General features: G+C 40.2%; 1 protein-coding gene across 5 annotated transcripts in view; it reads left to right on the top strand.

The window, feature by feature from the left end:
* IFT74 (intraflagellar transport 74) overlaps positions 1–20542 on the top strand; it is an 84231-nt gene that overhangs the window by 31386 nt on the left and 32303 nt on the right. For 2 of the 5 annotated variants that reach the window (XM_081104253.1, XM_081104252.1), the window contains 6 exons: positions 334–472; positions 2451–2513; positions 6186–6329; positions 8254–8294; positions 11906–11985; positions 18899–18952. In XM_081104253.1, the coding sequence (XP_080960379.1) occupies positions 334–472; positions 2451–2513; positions 6186–6329; positions 8254–8294; positions 11906–11985; positions 18899–18952 (521 nt within the window). Of the gene's footprint in view, positions 1–333; positions 473–2450; positions 2514–6185; positions 6330–8253; positions 8295–11905; positions 11986–15675; positions 16004–18898; positions 18953–20542 lie in introns of all 5 variants that reach the window. The other 3 variants (XM_081104255.1, XM_081104254.1, XR_013996713.1) reach the window with 2 other exon arrangements.

Here is a 20542-nt window from a genome sequence, read left to right as displayed (position 1 = left end):
ATAGCAAAAATTATAAATACATCCTCATGTTGAAGGCTTTAATGATTTTCTGCGATGATTTTTGTGTTTCTTATAAGAATGTAAGTAAAATGGAGAGTAAGAAAATAGAAGCATTTGGGGGTTAAGAAGAAAAAGACAAAGTAAGTCTGTGCTGAGGGGGGCCAAGTTTTGTACAGGTCAAATAGGATTATTTGTATGTTTATAAGAACTTTTAGATCAACAATTATGATTGAATACATTTAAGTGCCCTATTTAATTGAGACCAGGACCTGAGTAACAGTAATGGTTTTGTCCCTCAGGATAGTAAGGAATATTGCATACTTTTGGTTTCAGGAAGGAGAGACAAATTAGAAGTGTAGAAGAAGAAATTGAACAGGAAAAACAAGCAGCAGATGGCATTATAAAAAATATGTCTCCTGAAAAACAAGTCAAGTACATAGACATGAAAACCACAAATGAGAAATTATTACAGGTAATACTAATGACTCCTTCGGGACAGGCATGCAGCCGTCTTGCCACTATGGGCAGCATCGGTATCCCCCGAGAGCTTGACTAGACTTATTGCTCCGTCTTTAACAAGGTCCCCGGATGATTCACAGGATATTTAAATTTGAGAAGCACTGCTTTAGAAAAATTTATTCTTATGCTACATGATGACCTAGCTTTTACTGTATTATTTGTTCAGTTCTATGCATCCTTCATTTTTGAATGTCATAAAGACATATGAAAACACTTACTTTTAATCAACTTTTAATAGCAACATTAAAAGGCCTAATATATCTGAGCCACATGAAATGAATATTTACATTCTTTTCTTCCTGCCTAATAAACCTCACATTTTTTTTATTAAAAATATTTAATGTTGCACTATTGCAGATGTCCCCCATTTCCCCCCTTTACCTACCTCTACCCACCCCACCTCCCCTTCCCTTGGCCTTCACCACACTATTGTTAGTGTCATGGGTTATGCATGTGTGTTCTTTAGCTAAACTCTTTACCTTCTTTTTTAAAAAAAGTATATTTTTATTGAATTCAGAGAAGAAGGGAGGAGAGAGAAATAGAAACATCAATGATGAGAGAGAATCATTGATGGGCTGCCTCCTGCATGCCCCACACTGAGGATTGAGCCCCCAACCCAGCATATGCCACAACCAGGAATCGAACCGTGACCTCCTGGTTCATAGGTTGATGCTCAACCACTGAACCGTACCGACCTGGCTCCCTTTTCCTTCTTTATCTGGTCACCTCCACCCTCTCCCTTCTGGCACCCTCCAGTCTATTCCATGTACCCATGATTCTGGTTCCATTTTGTTCTTCATTTTATTTTGTTCATTAGATTCCTTCATTGACAGTTTAATATAACTTTTATTTTAGACAGGATTTATAAGACACAATGAAACATTGAAAAAAGGGTATCACAGAAATGTCAAAATATAATTAATCCTGCATAGGGGTTCTCAAATGAGTAATAATCAGTTTAAGGGTTTTTTTCCCTTAAAGGTGTTGAGTTATGTAAATTGCTGTAGGGCTGGGCCCTAAAAGAAATTAGGGACATCTTAAGTCTTCTTGTTACAATAAAATAAAATTTAAAAAAATAAATCATTTAAATTTAAAAAGGAATTAGGTAAAAAAATATGAAAACATGGTTTAAAAAATCAAAATAAAAAATTAAAACTTTAAACAATGACAGAATGAGTTTGAAGGCTTTTCAAACTTGATGATTACAGTGATGTGATGATTTAGTGTGAAAAGGATAGGCTACCCTCAACAAGCTTATAGAGTTGGGTGTTTTTTAATCCTCACTTAAGGATATGTTTCCATTGATTTTTTAGGGAGAGAGAGAGAAATATAGAGTGGGAGAGAAACATCTATCTGTTGCTTTCCATATGCCTGGACTGGGACCTAGATGTGTGCCCTGCAACCGGAATCAAACCTGCAACCTTTCAGTGTATGGGATGATGCTCCAACCAACTGAGCCACCCAGACAGGGCATAAAGTATTTTTAAAGTTGGATCATGGCAAAGTTTTTAGAAATAATGAAAAAATTGGCAAAAATAGCAGTGAATACTAGTAAATTCTAGTCAAATTACAAGATAAGTTTTGAAGATGTTTACAAAATTTACTTTGTCACATATATATTTAAAATATTGAGAAACAGAAAAATTTATTCTGGTGTGTTATTTTTTTTTCTTTCCATTTTATTGATTTTTAGAGAGAGGAAGGGAGAGGGAGAGAGAGAGACAGACAGAGAAACAGAAATATTGATGGTTGTCTCCCGCATGCGTTCTGATCAGGGATGGAGCTGCAACCTGGGTATGTGCTCTGACCTGTGATCGAACCTGTGACCTGGTGCACGGGATGACACTCCAACCAACTGAGCCACACCAGCAAGGGCCAAGTTTATTCTTAATGTAACTGACATATGTATTTGCTTTTTTTCTTCTTTTTAGGAATTAGATACACTTCAGCAGCAGCTAGATTCATTGAACATGAAAAAAGACAGTCTGGAAGCTGTAAGTATAAAATCAAGTAAGATTTCTTATATTACTCATCTACAAAACATAAGTTAATTATATATATGTATATATATATATATATATATATATATATATATATATATACATATATCTACACTAATAAAAGAGAAAAATGGTAATTGGCGTACGGCGATACCGTTTTCATTGGCTAATCAGGGCTATATGCAAATTAACTGCCAACTAAGATTGGCAGTTAACTGCCAACAAGATGGCAGCTAATTTGCATATGTAGGCACAATGCAGGGAGGCGAAAGGGAAAGCAGGGAGAAGCCCCCTGCCACTGACAGTGATCTGAAACCCCAGGGGGGAGCTAAGAGCTGGGGGTCAGGGCAAAGGCGGCCCTGGGGCCACCTTTGCCCTGCCCCCCAGCCATGATCGGAGAATCAGGCGCCTTTGCCGCCCTGGCCAGTGATAGCAGGAAGTAGGGGTGGCGCCAGCGATGGGAGCTGGGCACGGTCGAAGCTGGCAGTCCCAGGAGCTAGGGGTCCCTTGCCTGGGCCGAAAGCAAAGCCCACGATCGCGGCGCCCCCCGCTGCCACTGCAGGTCCCCGCTGCCCGGGCCGGACGCCTAGGCCAGAGGCGTTAGGCCTGGGCAGGGGCGGAGCCTGCAACCGCGGGGAGCTGGGGGTCCCCTGCCCAGGCCTGACGCCTCTGCCGGAGGCCTCAGGCCTGGTCAAGGGGCCGATCCGGTGATTGGTGATCGGAGGGTGATGAGGGTCAACTCCTCTGGCCGAGGCATCAGGCCTGGGCGGGGGGCGGAGCCGGGGATTGGGGGGATATGATGGTCCCCTTGCCCAGGCCTGAAGCCTGGGTCAGAGGCATCAGGCTTGGGCGGAGGGTGGAGCAAGCGATCAGAGGGAGATGGGGGTCCCCTGCCCAGGCATGATTCCTGGGCCAGAGGCCTCAGGCCTGGGCGGGGGCCAGAGCCAGTGATCGGGGGGAGATGGAGGTCCCCTGTCCAAGCCTGACACCTGTGGCGGAGGCGTCAGGCCTGGGCAAGGGGCCGATCAGGCGATCGGAGGGTGATGGGGGTCTACGCCTGAGGGCTCCCAGTATGTGAGAGGGGGCAGGCTGGGCTGAGGGACACTCTCCCCCCCCCACACACACCCAGTGCACGAATTTCGTGCACCGGGCCCCTAGTATATATATATATATGATTCAGCTAAATATATTAATGGAACTCATCCAAGTAAATATTTATTTAGCAGTTTACTTACAAGAGTATAATAATTTCTTCCCCACTTAGGGCCACAAATATACTAATTTGGTAAGAAATTAGATTCAATTGTGTACAAAACAAGTCACTTTGCCTAATGGGGCACATAATCCAGAGGTAATTTAAAGATATGAACAAGGAGACATATGTAATACTTTAAACAATAATAAAACAATAAAAAATAAAGACATATGAACAAGAGATAAAACAAATGAAGAGGAGATCATTTTATCACTGAAGATGTAAAAGCTTGCATTCATTTTCTTATTTGTTTATTTAAACAATTTTAATTCACAAAACAAATCATGTTTATGGTAAAAAAAAAAAAAATAAGAATAAGATGGAAGTAAAAATGCCCGATTTTTTTGCCCTCTTTCCAGACAGAGCTACTCTTACATTTATTGAGTGCTTACTTTGTACTTTTTTGAATTCTTGACAGATGTCACCAATATTGTCACTGAATCTTCACAATAATCCTGTAATCCTAATTTGGCTTTCCTGTTGTGGAAAACCTTCAGTGGGATTCACATTAGTATGCTGTCCGCGGCTTTTTTGTTTTTCACCTAACGTTCTCTCCTGGATGTTCACATCAGCTCTTATAACGGCTCCCTCATTATTTTAAAATCACTACATTGTATTACATTGTATGGCTGTCATACAGCCTTGTAATGAATAGACTGGAGGAGTTATAAATAATGCTGGCATGGAAACATTTGCATACATTTTATGCAAAGTTATATGAGTATACCTTAAGATACATTTTTTGCAATGGGTCATAAACGTAAAATGTGAGATTGCCTAATTGCCTTCCAAAAAGATTGTTGCATATTTTACTCCTAGACCCAATATATGGGAGTGCCTGTTTTCATTGCACTCACTGACAGCAGGCATTACCCACCTTTTCCATGTTTGCTAGTGTAATCGGTAAAAATTACTATTTTGTTTCAATTTTCATTTATTTATGCATGAAATTGAGTTCTCTTTATTTATTTGTTGTTCAGTGTATTTCTTTTTTCTGAGAACTACCTTTTCATGTCCTTTGCACTTCAGTATACTGCCTGTACTTCACACTTGGCCTGCCTTTCCTATGGAGTCAGGTAGATACAATGATAATAAAATTAGTAACAATGGAACATTGATTGCCATGATTGTTGGCATCTAGCTTGCAAAAGAAATAAATATGAATGTTTTGTAATCATTCTTTTGGAAATTTGCTATTAAAAAGTTTGCTTGAAAATATTAAGATTAAAAAAAATTAAGAATCATTGATCAGCTGCCTCCTGCACACCCCACACTGGGGATTTAGCCTGCAATCCCGGCATGCATCCTGACCGGGAATCGAACCATGACCTGGTTCATAAGTCATCGCTCAACCACTGAGCCACACCGGCCGGACTGTATTATTTTTTATTGTTACTCTTCACCCAAGGATATTTTTTCCATTGATTTTTGGAGAGAATGGAAAGGGGGAGAGAAACATCCATGTGAGAGAGATACATCAATCAGTTGCCTCCTGCACATGCCCTGAAATGGGATGGAGGGTCGAACCTACAACCCATGTACATGCAAGACGATGCTCTAACCAGCCATAGCTCATCTGTATTTTTTTTAATTTTTATTTTCTTGTTTAAAGTATTACAAATAGGAGGTACATATGTCTCCGTTTTTCCCCCATTGACCTTCCCCCGGCCTTCATCTGTATTTTTTTTGTCATGCCTTTTCACCTGAAGCTAATCCATTACTGATCTTTGCCTAAAACCTTTTACCTATGGACTTTTAAACATTCATTTTTTCTTTTTTTCTTTTTTTTCTTTATTGATTAAGGTATTACATATGTATCCTTATCCCTCATTGTCCTCTGTTCCCCGCCCCCCCCCCATGCCTTCACCCCCCTGGTATCCAGTTAGAGAAAGATAAATATCACATGATCTCACTCATTTGTGGAATATAATGAACAACATAAACTGATGAACAAAATTAAAGCCAGAGTCATAGAAGCATCAAACAGACCATCCAACCTAAGAGGGAAGGCAGGAGGGGAGGGGGAGGCAAAAGATCAACCAAAGGACTTGTATGCATGCATATAAGCATAACCAATGGACATGGCCAGTAGGGAGCAGGGTGAGGGCATGTGCTGGGGAATGGGATCTGCTGGGGAGAGGTCAATGGGAGAAAAAGAAGACATATGTAATACTTTAAACAATAAATTTAAATTTTAAAAAGTTTTAAAAAAGGAAGAAAATATGCAGGGATCTATTTTTATTATTCCAGTTTAGAAATGTGTTTCCTCGCATTATTGATTAATCTAGATACTTTATATATCCATTAAAAGATGCTGGTGGTTTAAATGTGTCCTTATTCTTATAAAATGAAACCTATTTGAAATAATTTTTGATGAATTAATGCATTTTTCCTTTTTTTGCTCCCTTCAGGAAATAGCACACTCCCAGGTAAAACAGGAGGCTGTATTGCTGCATGAAAAACTTTATGAGTTAGAGTCCCATCGAGATCAAATGGTTGCTGAAGACAAAAGCATGGGGTCCCCAATGGAAGAGAGAGAGAGATTACTTAAACAGGTAGGAAAAACAAACATACTTATTTTAATATATCAGGATTTGATAAAATGTTTATTTTATTTAAGCCACCTGAATTGACCAGAAAGCCATTAAGTTTATTGTGTCTTTAAAAAAGAGTGAAAAGTGAGCTTCACCTAAATCAGTATGAACTACTTGACCATTAAAATCTAATAAAAATCATCTCTGACATAAACGGATTTTTTTACATACACCTTAATTTTATGTGGTGTTCATGCATAAGATGGCCATTTTTTTTCATGTTTTGGATTCTATGAGGAAAACTTAAAACTTTTCTTCGTTAGTTAATAAATAATTAGGTAATCTTATTGAAAATCTGTTCCATTATTTGTTTTGGGCTTCATATTTAGAAATGAAGTGTCCCAAAGCTAATGACTTTTATTAATGAAATTAAAATCTCCTCCAAAATCTGCCTGTTCAGAATGACTCAGTTGTTTGAGTGCTGTACTGTGCACCGAAAGGTTGTGGATTCGATCCCCGAGTAGGGCACATACAAAAGGCAACCAATCCATGTTTCTCACATTGATGTGTCTCTCTTTGTCTATCTCTCTCAATCTCTCACCCTCCCCCCTTCTCCCTTGCCCCATGTCCTCAGGTGAGGATTAAAAAATAAAAAAAGAGTCTGGCTGCTGTGGCTCAGTGGTTGAACATGGACCTATGAACCAGAAGGTCATGGTTTGATTCCTGGTTGGGGCACATGCTGGGGTTTCACGCTCGATCCCCAGTAGGTGGCGTGCAGAAGGCAGGCGATCAGTGATTCTTATAATTGATATTATTATTAAAAATAAATAAATAAAATCTCCTATGAAATCACAGTATGTCATACGGCCATGTCACATGTATTCACTAGCTTCCTTACTACCCCAAGGCTGGCTTTAATTTAATACTAAGTTATAATTATCCTATTATTTATCATGAGATACCCTAACTATAGAGCCCTTAGGAGAACTGCATGTGTATTTGAGAACAGCCAGTCAGGAGCCTACAAATGGAATTCCTTTGTAGTCTTATATTGAATCCAATGGATTTGGAAGAACCTTAAGGATCAACTCAGGAGCTATTTAAGTATTATGATCATTCTAGAAAAGTATTAAAATCTAGATTCTCTGAAGGTCCTTGGAAAAGAGATCATTGGAGTCAAAGGAAGAGCGGTCTTCGTTGGGACAGGTTACCAGATAAAATATCGTAAATTAATATTTCAGAGAAGCAAAGAATATTTTAGTGTGTGTGTGTGTGTGTGTGTGTGTGTGTGTGTGTGTATATGTATGATAAGTATATTTCATATTGCATGATGTATATGATGCATATATACCCCCATAAAATTTATTTATATGAAATTCAAATGCAGTGGGATTGCTAAATCTGTCAACCCCACCTTATATATTGGGGGTTTATATCTTAGATGTTTACGTAAACTGATACAGTTAACCTCATGATACCATGTGGGTTAGTATGAAAGTATGTCACCACCCTTTCTTTCAGGAATAAATAAAAATGTGTGAATAGTTCCTTAGAGATGTTCCTTTTAACTTCAGAGGTTGAATTTTAAGTAAGTTTCAAGAGACAAGATTTGACATTTTAGTGCAACATATCTTAGAAGGAAATTATTTTTAAGATAGCCTAACAGCCGAAACCGGTTTGGCTCAGTGGATAGAGCGTCGGCCTGCGGACTGAAAGGTCCCAGGATCGACTCCGGTCAAGGGCATGTACCTGGGTTGCAGGCATATCCCCAGTAGGAGATGTGCAGGAGGCAGCTGATCGATGTTTCTCTCTCATCGATGTTTCTAACTCTCTATCTCTCTCCCTTCCTCTCTGTAAAAAATCAATAAAATATATTTAAAAAAAAAAAAGATACCCTAACAATGAATAATTCTTTAAATACTATTTTATTTTTATGCCTTTATAGGTTAAAGAAGATAACCAGGAAATAGCCAGTATGGAGCGACAGTAAGTACATTTGTACTAGGACATTTTGCATCCCTTTCTCATCTTTTAAATTAAATTCTAAATGTACAAGAGGTGCATATTATCACAGTAATTTTGGCGTGGTTCACATTGATAATATTGACATAACTTTCAATCTTTTTTTCAGCTTTAAATACATTTTATACAATTCACATATTTAAAGTGTACAGTTGAGAGTTTTATAGTATATTCACAGAGTTATGCAAGCATCACTTCAGTCAATTTTAGATCTCTTTAGTAACCTTAATTATACCCTTCCTGTTATCCACACCCAATCATCCCCTAATCCTAGCCCTAGAGAACCACTTTTATTTTATGTAGGCAGAGTGGCCTATTCTGGACATCTACAGTAATAAAAGACAGAGATGCTAATTGACCATACCTTCGCTACACCCTAAGCCATGCCCGCCCGCCAATCAGAGCGACTATATGCAAATTAGCCCAACCAAGATGGCGGCCAGCAGCCATGGAGCTGGAGCAAGCCAGAGGCTTGGTTGCCTGGGCGATGGAGGAAGCCAAGCTTCCTGCCTCCTCTGAGCCGGCTGCAGCCTCCGCTCATGGCAACAAAGTTTCAATTATAGAAGACAAATAAATCCTAGATACCTGCTTCCAGCCAGCCTCCACTGGAAGCTTGGGTGGCTGGGGGCCGCGGCCAGCCTGCAAACAGCCATCAGCCCCTCACCCAGGATGGCCACACCCTCATGGGGTGAGGGTCCCCACTGGGGGGCTTAGCCAGCCTGAAAATGGCCCTCAGCCCCTTACCCAGACTGGCCAGGCACCCCAGCAGGACCCCCCACCCTGAAGGGGCTGCAAACAGCCATCAGCCCCTCACTCAGGCTGGCCAGGCACTCCTATATAATAAAAGGGTAATATGCAAATTGACCCTAACAGCAGAACGACTGGGAATGACTGGTCACTATGACACACACTGACCACCAGGGTGCAGACGCTCAATGCAGGAGCTGCCCCCTGGTGGTCAGTGCGCTCCCACATTGGGGAGCTCTGCTCAGCCACAAGCCAGGCTGATGGCTGCCAGTACAGCAGTGGTGGTAGGAGCCTCTCCCGCCTTCTCAGCAGCGCTAAGGATGTCTGACTGCAGCTTAGGCCTACTCCACGCTGGCAAGTGGACATTCCCCGAGGGCTCCGGGCTGCCAGAGGGATGTCTGACTGCCAGCTTAGGCCTGATCCCCCGGGGAGCAGGCCTAAGCCAGCAGGTGGTCATCCCCCGAGGGGTCCCAGACTGTGAGAGTGCACAGGCTGGGCTGAGGGACCCCCTCCTCCCCCCCAGTGCACAAATTTTGTGCACCGGGCCTCTAGTTTTATATAATAAATGGAATCATATAATATATGGTCCAATGTGGCTGCATTCTTTCACTTATCATAATGTTTTCAAGGTTCATCTGTATTGTAGCATGTATCAATATTTCTTTTTTATTGCTAAATATTTCTTTTGTGGATATAGCATATTTATTTTCTGTCCATTCATTGATGGACATTTAAATTGTTTTCATTTTTTGGCTGTGATCATGCTGGTATGAAATTCAGGTACAACTTTTTGCATGGACATATGTTTTCACTCCTTTTGGGTATACACCTAGGAGTGGGATTGATGACTCATATAGTAACTCTATATTTAATTTTTTGAGGAGTTGCAAGACAATTTTCAAGTGCAGCTGCACCATTTTACACTTCTACCAGGGTTCCAATTTCTCCATGTCTTCACACTTGTTATCTTTTTTTTTTTATTATGGTCATCTAGTGGGATCTCATTATGTTTTAACTTGCATTTTCCTAATGATTAATGATGTTGAGCTTCTTTTCTTGTATTTATTGGCCATATGTATATCTTCTTTGGAGAAATCTATGTTCAGATCCTCTGCCCATTTTCAAATTGGTTTATTTATCTTTATTTCACTGTAATGGCTTCATTTATTCTAGATACAAATTTCTTAACAGATAAATGATTTGCAAAATGTTTTTCCCAATCTGTGAATGATCTTTTCAGCTTCTTTTTTATTTTATTTTTAATCCTCACCCGAGGACATACAAGGACATACAAAGAGAGAGGAAGGGAGAGAGAAATGGAGAGAGAGAGGAAGGGAAAGCCAGAGATACTACAATGTGAGAGAGAAACATTGATCGACTGCCTTCTGTACATACCCCAACTGGGGATTGAACCTGCAACCCTTTAGTGCACAGGACAACACTCAACCAACTGAGCCACTCTGACTAGATGTCTTTTCTAGAGAGGAAGAGAGATAGAAACATCAGTGAGAGAGAAACATCATTGATTGGCTGCCTCCTTGTGTGCCTGCTACTTGGGATTGAGCCTGAAACCTGGGCATGTCCCCTGAACTGAAATTGATTAAGTGACTTCTTGGTACTCGGGTCAAAGTTCAACCACTGAGCCATACCAGTTAGGTAACTTTTCACTTTCTTGAAGGTATCCTTTGAAGCACAAAAGTTTTAAATTTTGATGTCTATTTTATTTATTTTTTCTTTTATTGCTTTTGCTTTGGTGTCATATATAAGAAATCAGTTTCTTATCCAAAGTCACAGAGATGTATGCTTATGTTTTATTCTAAGAGTTTTATAATTTTTCTATATGATTGTAGGAGTCCAATTTTATTCTTTGATTGTACATATCCAGTTGTTCCAGCACCAGTTATTGAAATATTCTTTTTTGACAAATATCTATATATATAAAAGCCTAAGTGACTGACCGACTGGTAGCTATGATGCACCCTGACCACCAGGGGGCAGATGCTCAACGCAGAAGCTGCTGAGCTGCGGTGACTTGACAGCTTGGGTTCTCAGGTGATGCACCGGGAACCAGAAGGGAGGGAGCCAAATTCCGGGGTGCATCACCCAAGAACTGCCCCTGGGATCCCCTCAGGGGATGTTGGAGAGCCAGTTTCGGCCCAATCCCCGCATGCCAGGCCAGGCTGAGGGACCCCAGCAGTGCACGAATCCATGCGCCGGCCCTCTAGATATTTAATATTCTTTTCCCATTTAATTGTCTTGCATCTTTGTAAAAAATTAGTTATATATAGATGCAAGATCTGGACTCATAGTTCCATCTCACTGATAGAGTTAGAGGGAGTGAAGATCAAGTCACAAATATTCCAGAACCATAGCTATGATTACTGTATACTAAGTACAGCTGCTTTTGCTAGAATTTTAACCCATATGATCTATCAGTGCAAATTTTCTCCTATTTTTTAATGTTTGAGATTAATTTTCCAATTAGTTCAGGAGATACAAACCTACCAAAAACAAGTTACTAAAGATTTTTCACTTCCTTAATGTTTTAAGTCATGCTCAAAACAATGTGGGCAAGCATCAGCTTTTGGAATCGGGCAGCCTAACAGTTGCAGAATATACTTTCAGTTCAAACGTGAATCATAAAAAAAGATCTAGAAAAAAAGCATTTCTCTCTAAATTTGTAGTATTATCCTGAGAATAGGGCACATTATTTCTAGATATTGTTTATGCAGCTTAGAAAAGAAACGATTTCCTAACATCATCATTAAATGTTTTCACTGAATACCTATATTAACTGTCACAAATTCATTAAATAATATTTTCAATAGGTTAACAGATATAAAAGAAAAAATCAATCAATTCCATGAAGAAATTAGACAACTTGACATGGATTTAGAAGAACATCAAGGTAATTTTTCTGGCGTTTTTATAATGTATATTAACAGCTATATGGCAGTATTGATACAGTGTTAATTTGGGCCTTGGGGACTGTTTATACGGGATTTATTATTTAATTATGACATTACTAACTTTACAAAAATACTAGAATATAATACTAAATATTATAATTAATATTATTTAAGCCAACTCAAAACTTGAAATAACTTAAAATGATTATAGAATAAGAATTTATTTTCCTTGGCAAAGCAGTTAAAAAAATGAAGTAAAATGGTTTCACGTTGTTACAGATTTTAAAGTTATACGTTCTCAATATAGTGAATTATTAATTAACTGGGTTGACTGATAGAGTTGGGAGGAGTGAAGATAAAGTCACAAATAATCCAGAAAGAAAGACTTGTTTAGGGAACCCAATAATGACGTAGCAAGTCCTGGAATTTTTGATTCTCTTCCAACTTTTTCTAGTAGTGGGATTTGAAGAGCCAAGACAGGAACCAGAGCACTTGGGGAAGCCTGGGGTCTGAACAAGTCGAAATGCTGTGGTGGGGACTTGGGAGCTGCAGTGTGGTCAGGGGAGGAGGTTGGGTACTATAGTTTCTTAACCAGCTTCTCTGTAGTAAGGGAGAGGAAGGTGGGTTTCTCATGGCACTTTCATCATAGATTAATTGCAAACCAGTTAGTATGCTCTTGGATTATCAAGAATTGACTATATTTTTATGAGTTAGGTATTATATTATAAACTGTGCATATATATGTATAGCTGTTATGGCTAAAGAAATATTACTAGCAAGGAAAAAGGGTATTCTATCTCTAAAATTTTTTACTTCAATTTTAAATTCAGTGTACTCATTTATTTATACTTTTTTTGATTTATGAATAATAGAACTAGCTACTATTGATTGATTACTTGCCTGACCTTTGCAAGAACCCTTTGAAGCCTTGTCACCCCTTTTATACTTGTTGAAGCTCAGAGAAGTTACTCAAATTCCCACAGCTAGTAAGGGGTAAAGTCTATATTTTAACCAAGTTCTCCTTGACCAGAAAGTTTTCATTGTATTGCCCAAACAAAATTCTGGATTTCTGATATGAAGTTCTGCATTTATGAAACAAAAATACTCTTATGAAGTATTTACATAGTTAATATTACTTTAATAACTGTGTATGTCTTATCAGAATGTTTACTTATTAATTATGTAAATATCTAATCACTGGGTTATATATCTGAAACTAATATAATGTTATATGTGAACAAAGTGAAATATTTAATAGAATGTTACTTATGTTCACAATTTTTATTGCTTTTGCAAATTTATTTCCGAAAAAGTTGTACCATTTTATACAATCAACAACAGTATGTGAAAGTGCTTCCTTACCAATGTTAGTTGTTATAAATTGCTTACTTTTTGTCAGTCAAGATAATATACACTTTTCTGACAATTCCCTGTTCTCAAAGGCCTGAATTTGTGGTACTGCCATGATCCACAAGGTGGGGCTAATTTTCTGAATATCTACATACACAGGCAAGGTTTGATGAATAGTTAATACAATATAGTCACATACATTCCCAAGAAGGATTTTTGGGAGTTTTTACTTACTACAAATTATTCCTTCATTTTTAAAGTACAGTATCTTCCCAAAGATTGATTAAATTGTAAAATTGACTACCATGTGATTCTTAATACAACATATCACAAATATCTAAATATCTAACTGCTACAATGTGATAAGTATGTATCAGAGTAGAAGTGTACATGAAATGCTATAGGATCATTCAGTTACTCTCCTAAACTCTGAGTGAACTCATTTGCAGTTTATTCCATAATTTCTATGTTTCTTTCAAGAGTTGTAAAAATATAAAACATAACACTTAGAATATTTCTTTATGCTCAGAGTTTTAAGACCCAGGTTAGAAGCTTTGGTTCTTTGGTTATTTTACGTAAAATGCAATTTATTAAAACAGAATAACTTTATTGTAGAGCACAGGTTCTGCAACCAGAATGCCAAATCTGGACTGCGCTATTTTACTGGCTGATTTTGGAATTGCTACTTGACCTTTACATATCTTAGTTTCCTCGTCTTTACAATTGAGATAATAACAGTAGCTAAATCACTCCTAGAGTTGCTGTGAGAATTAGATGAATGGAGAGTGTGTGTGTGTGTGTGTGTGTGTGTGTGTGTGTGTGTGTGTGTGACTCAGAATAACTTTCCTGGTGATTTTCCCAAAACATGTTTTGGAAAGTATTTTCCCATTAACAAAGTTTTCCCCAGGATATACAAAATGATCTAATTTCAGTGTGGTTTATCTTCTGGTATCTGAGATTTCAAATGGCAGATATTCATTGCTATTCTAGTTTCTAAATATACATTTCATGAAGAAAAATGCATCATTGCTTATTGTCTAAGTTGGAGATTAGTTAAACTATTCTTTATGTCTTTTATTAGAATGGTGCTGTTATCTCCAGACCAAATATAACAGCACCATCTGAAACTCATTAGAAATAAAAATGATTGATCTCCACCTCAGGCCTACTAAATGTGAAACCCTAGGGATAGGGCTTAGCAATTTGTGTTTCAACAAAACCTTCCTATGGTTCTAATGCAGGCTGAAGTTTGATAATCACTGCTTCAGGCAGTAACTAAAACGTTATGCTGTGTTTAGTACATGCCAAGGACTCCTCATTATGCCACCAGATATTATTGACATTACTCTGTTGAAACTACTTCTACATAGTCCTTTTTTTTTCTTTAAAATTTTGACAGTTTTAGCAGTAATTGAACTTTTACATACTTAGATAATTGCACATTTTTAAAGTGGTTCCAGTGTGTAGAAATAGAATTATCAGATCTTGTCTGTTTAAGCTGTAAAGAAAATATCCTGATTAAATTTAAAACATTTGTAGAGAATGTATGATTGGTCAGTTGGGTTAAACCTAAAGGCAAAAGTTACTTTAAAATAATAAATTTACATGTACTAATTTTAACATACCAGTTTAATAGTAGTTGATAAGCTAGTTTAGTATATACTGCTTTAATGATGTGTCAAAAGTTGGTGGGAGAGAGAGACCAGGTAAAAAGGTGGAATTTCATAGGACCTCAAAACTAATTAAAATTGAAGTAGGAGTGGAGGAGGAGGAAGTGTCCTGGCTTTAATCACCCATCTAGTTGCCATATTATTTTATACATAATTTATATTGTATTTTAATTTTTTATTTTTGAACACCTAATAAATTATACACCCTTCTAGCATAGACTGGTAGCTATCTTGTTTATTTTGGTATCTGTAGCATCTGTTACAGTATCTGGCACTAGTAGGTACTCAGTAAATTTGGAATATATTATGTGCAACCATGATCACATCGAGTGCTCAGAACTTGAGGATAGCTCTGAAATGACCCTGTGTCCTTTTCCTCTCCTTTGGTTTCCTTGTTCTTGGTTTTACTACATTAGACCCTTTGCTTGCCTGCTTTCCACCTTCAGGAGGATATACTGATCAGCTTCCTGTATCTATGATCTTGTGTCCTCTCCTGTGATTGCAAATCTAAGGACACATTTGGTAACTCCCCTACCTTAGGACTGCCCATATGAGCCCCTCACACATTAATCCTCCAACTGAGAAATCATAAAATAGTGAAGTTCACTAGTGGCCTGAACTCTTTTCTTTCTTTTATTTTTTTTTCTTCTCTTTTTTTGGTGCCCCTAGACTGGAATCGAACCGGGGACCCTTCAGTCCCCAGCCCGATGCTCTATCCACTGAGCCAAACCAGTCAGGGCCTGAACTCTTTTCTTAACAACAGTGATATGGAAGGAGGTTTTCTGAAGCTTGGGAATCTGCTAAGACGTACGGGAGCTCTATCCTATCTCACCCAGCTGGCAGCTGTATAGCTGGAGACGCTGAGCAGATGTGTCTTCCAGCTCAATTTGATGGCGACTAGGAGCATGGATTTGAGGGGAGCATAAGGGAGGAATTCCTGTGACTTCGATGATAAGCATATGATGAAGGACTTCCAATGTATTAGGGAATGCAGACTGTGAGTTTAATTATGGCTATACTAGTATTGGGATGTCCTGAAAGATACCTAGATGAATATACCTAGAAAACAATTGGATAAAACAATCTGAAAATTAGGGGAAAAGCCACAGTTGAGAGTTCTTAAACCTCAGGAATCGGTGGGATTTCCTTGGGTGTAATGTAACATTACAAGTCAGTTAATAGCAGAACTCAGAATGTAAATGAAGAAAAGAGAGAACACCATGAAGGGAAGACAGAGAAGGAATTATCTAAGCGTAAGAAAACCCAGAAAAGCGGCCCCAGCAAAACAGATAAGGGAAAAAATTGGATGGATCAATAGTGTCAATTATTGCAGAATAAGATAAGAGTTGAAAACTGCTCCTTGCATTTTAAAATTAAAGAATAATATGATGTTATTGAGAACAGTGTCATTGGAATGGCAGGAGGCGACGCTTCATTATGATGGCTTGAGATCTTATAGCAACATGAGGAACTGGAAACGTGTAGGAGATTCTCTTAACTTTAGAAGAGGAAAGATATGATGAGTTAAATTCCTGTAAAGCCGAGGGTGCAGGCCTCCTCCTAATCCCTTAATGCCTGACTCATCTCTCAAGAGTGCAGCTTCTCAGACAGCCGCAATAAGGAACCAGCACTCAGAAACATAGGCCATGCCAGGTTCAGCAGATACTAACTTTTCTGCTACTTCTCAGCTGTTTTATAACATTTACATGCACATCACCCTCCTCGGAGGGTATTTATTCCAGATTATATGTGCTACACACGCCACTTCTCTCTGTTTCCCACTCAAAATGCATTGCCATGAGGTAAATGAATGATGACATTTTTATAGGTCTAATCTTAATTCATCTTTAAAAAACGTAATCATTTACAAAGGTTGTCATTGGTAACAAATGTTCTCTTTTCCTTCCCCTCACAGCTAGTCGTGCTCTGAGACCATTGCTGATCTTTTGAACTGAGTAGTAGTCCAGTTAAGTCATTAACGCATTCGAAGCCTTAGCCGGAGTGAACCCAGTGTTCCCTGCAGGTCCTGGCCTCCCCTAGCTAGGAATTCATGCCCACTGGGTGTGCACTGTCCTTGGACAGTACTGTTTGGGGGGACAAGATTTTTTGTGTATCAGAATGAGCCTGGATAAAATATTTTCTGACCAGAAAAAAAAAAAGCTGTTCACTGACCCAGGTCTCTGGCTGCCTTCAGTTTTGTGTACTTTTAACTCACTTCCCACCAAGCAAGTCTGTGTTCAAGTGGAAATCCTGCCTCCCTGAAATTAGCAGCTCTACCCGATTATGTTCCTCTGCTCCCTCCCTTCATTGCTCCTGTAGCCAGTACTGAGAAGAACTGTATGTGCTATAGGAAGTTAGATGGAGCACCGCTAACCTGGGATTTAGTCTCTGAGTCTCTCGGCTCCTCCATTTTCTCTGAAGTCTTCTTCCTAAAGTCCTTCTAGATGCTGGCTTCCTATCAGGAACCCCTATAGCCTTTTATCCCCTCCATCTTTGCTTGGCATCATCCTAATAAGCTTCCTTAGTCTCTCCAGAATGAAGCAAACACAAATGTATTCTGCTTACTCTCCCGGGGGCCCTGGGGACACAGGGCTGCAGCTGTCTCACTAGCCCAAGACCATGTGCCTCCAGCTCAGTTTTGGTTACACTGGAAATCCTGTTGGTATAAAGTAATTATAATCCATCTCTGCTGATGAGCCTTTTCTGCAGCCTGTGTCAGATTTCATCCAGCTGTCTGGTCCTCAGATTTTTGCCCTTTTGAACATGTCTCTTACGTATATTAAATGAAACATGTCCAAAACTGCTATAAGCAACTTCTTCAACATGCTGCTTCTCCTTTTAATTAATAATGCCACACATCCTGTAGTTACTCAAGGAGAAACCTGGGAGTCATATTTGACTCCTCCCTGTTTAACCCTTACCAAAATCCTTTGTCTGGCTCTTAAATGTCTCAAACAAATACCACCTTACATCCTAATTTGCCACCACTCTACTCCAAGCAACCTTCATCTGTCACCCACATTACTGTAACAAGCTCCTAACTAGTCTTATAACCTCCATCTCACTTCTATTCTCCAGATCAGAAATTTTTTTTTTAGAAATGCAGACAGACCATTTTATTCCCCTGCTTAAAATTCTTCGGTAATTTTACCATTGTTCTTAGAAGGAAGTCCAAACTTTTATAATATGTGTCTTATAAGATTTCTCATAACCTGCCTCATGTTTGTGCCACTTTTCACTTACCTTCTCTGCCTGAGCCGTATTACCCTTTCAGTGTCATAGCCATCCTTACCTTCATATTTCTGTACTTGTAATGCTTTCACTTTGAAATTAATCTTCTGTTCTTTGACCAGGTAACTCTTACTCATTTATTCTTTATAATGCAGCCTAATTACTACTTCTTTAGAGAAAATTTCCCTGAGCTCCTCAACTAAATTAGTTGTCCTTGTTGTATGCTTCTATAATACCCTTTATTTTTCATACCATAGCACTTAGTACATTTTAATTACTTGTTAAATACCTAGACTTTAAGCTCTGTCGGGGAGGTAGCCCACTATCTTGCTTGCCGATGTGAGCTATTCAAAGGTGGAATGAACTTTCGTTGGAGCTTATGTTTCCGTTACCAGGAGTGTTCATGTGTAGGCTGAATAGCTCAAAGTTGGTACTGAAATAGAGAACCGTTGGAAAGCCTTTAAGTCCTTTCCAAATAGTCAAACATACAAATACAATGGTTTTAAAAGATTCTGTAAGTCAGTGTATAAGAATTACACCTAATTGAAAGTACTGAATATTCAATGAATAATCACATATGGAGTACCTAAGAGATGTTTCTAATTTAGAATATTGTATCTGGAATTTTTGAAATTAATATTATATTTTGTATCTCTCATAGGTGAAATGAATCAGAAGTACAAGGAACTAAAAAAAAGGGAGGAAAGTATGGATGGTAAGTGGTAGTCTTATAGATATGAAAATATTATATTTTCAGGTAACTGTTCACTTAAACCAAATCAGAGATCTCATTTGGGAAGAAATAATGGCTAATAAATGCAGAAGTGTGGACATTCAAAGTATTTGCCTTGAAGAATTATATAAATATCTAGCATATGGGATAGGTAGAGAATTCTAAGAAAGTTTGTATGTGGTTAAGTGTATGTATTAATGTATGTTAGGGACAGATTTTAAATCTAGTATTTATTTATAGTCTATACTAGGGGCCCAGTGCACGAATTCATGCACCTTGAAAGGAACTCTGGGCTGCGAGGCTGCAGTGGGCAAAGGGGCAGGTCTTGGCCCATACTCCATGCCTCTGCCCAGCCCCTCCTGCTATGGCCCCTGGTGCCCTGTCTGCTGGCAGCCCTGCTTCCACTGTCTCTGCTCCCACGCGCTGACGGTGCCAGCCCTGCTCGCATCAGCTGATGGCGTGGCGCGACTGGGGCTGGCTCCAGTAGTGGGTGCAAGCAGGGCTGACACCGTCAGCAGGTGGGAGTGGCAGTTGCTGCCTCGATCGCCCCTCAGAAGCCCTCAGGGGTGATCAACGCCAGCAGTGGGTGCGAGCGGCGGCTCTGGCACCGGTTGCGGGTGCGAGTGGTGGCTCTGGCGCTGGCAGCAGATGTGAGCCCTGGGCAGGACTGTGGCACACGGGAGCAAAGAACTTCCAGTAACCTCCAGAGGCTCACCCCAATAACGGCGACCGGCACCCTGCCTTGGTTTGGTGCCCCTACTCACCTGCTCCATCCCGCCGCAGCTGACACCCGCCATGTACCACATGTGTCCCTGGTGGTCAGTGCATGTCATAGCTACTGGTTGTTTGGTTGTTCCACCGATCGGTCTATTTGCATATTATATATAGATTAGAGGCCCGGTGCACAAGAATTTGTGCACTCGGGGGGGAGAGGGGTCCCTCAGCTCAGCCTGTGCCCTCTCGCAATCTGGGACCCCTCAGGAGATAATGACCTGCTGGCTTAGGCCTGCTCCCAGGTGGCAGAGGGCAGGCCCAATCCCTAGGTACAACCCCTGGTTGGGCTCAGAGCAGGGCCGATTGGGGAGTTGGGGCACCGCCTCCTGTCATACACAGAGCAGGGCGATCGGGAGGTTGTGATTCCACCCTCAGTCACACTCAGGGTAGGGCCGATTGGGGGGTTGGGGCACCATCCCCTGTCACACTCAAGGCAGGGTCGATGGGAAGGTTGCGGCGCCACCCCCTGTCACGCACAGAGCAGGGCCAATCAGGGGGTTGGGGCACTGCCCCCTGTCATTCACAGAGCAGGGCCCATCAGGGGGGTTGGGGCTCTGTACCCTGTCACGCACAGAGCAGGGCCAATCAGGGGGTTGGGGCGCCGCCCTCTATCACCCACAGAGCAGGGCTGATCAGGGGGTTGGGGTGCTGCCACTCTCACACTCAGGGCAGGGCCGATGGGGAGGTTATGACTCTACCCCGTCCCACACAGAGCAGGGTCCATGGCGGGGGGGGGGGGGTTGGGGCGCCGCACCCTGTCACACACAGAGCAGGGCCGATCAGGGGGTTGGGGTGCCG

The sequence above is a fragment of the Myotis nattereri genome (genome assembly GCF_964212035.1).
Source record: "Myotis nattereri genome assembly, chromosome: 12".
In the NCBI taxonomy this organism is placed as follows: Eukaryota; Metazoa; Chordata; class Mammalia; order Chiroptera; family Vespertilionidae; genus Myotis; species Myotis nattereri.
Note: the sequence above shows the minus strand (reverse complement) of the source record. Positions and strands in the feature narration are given on the sequence as shown.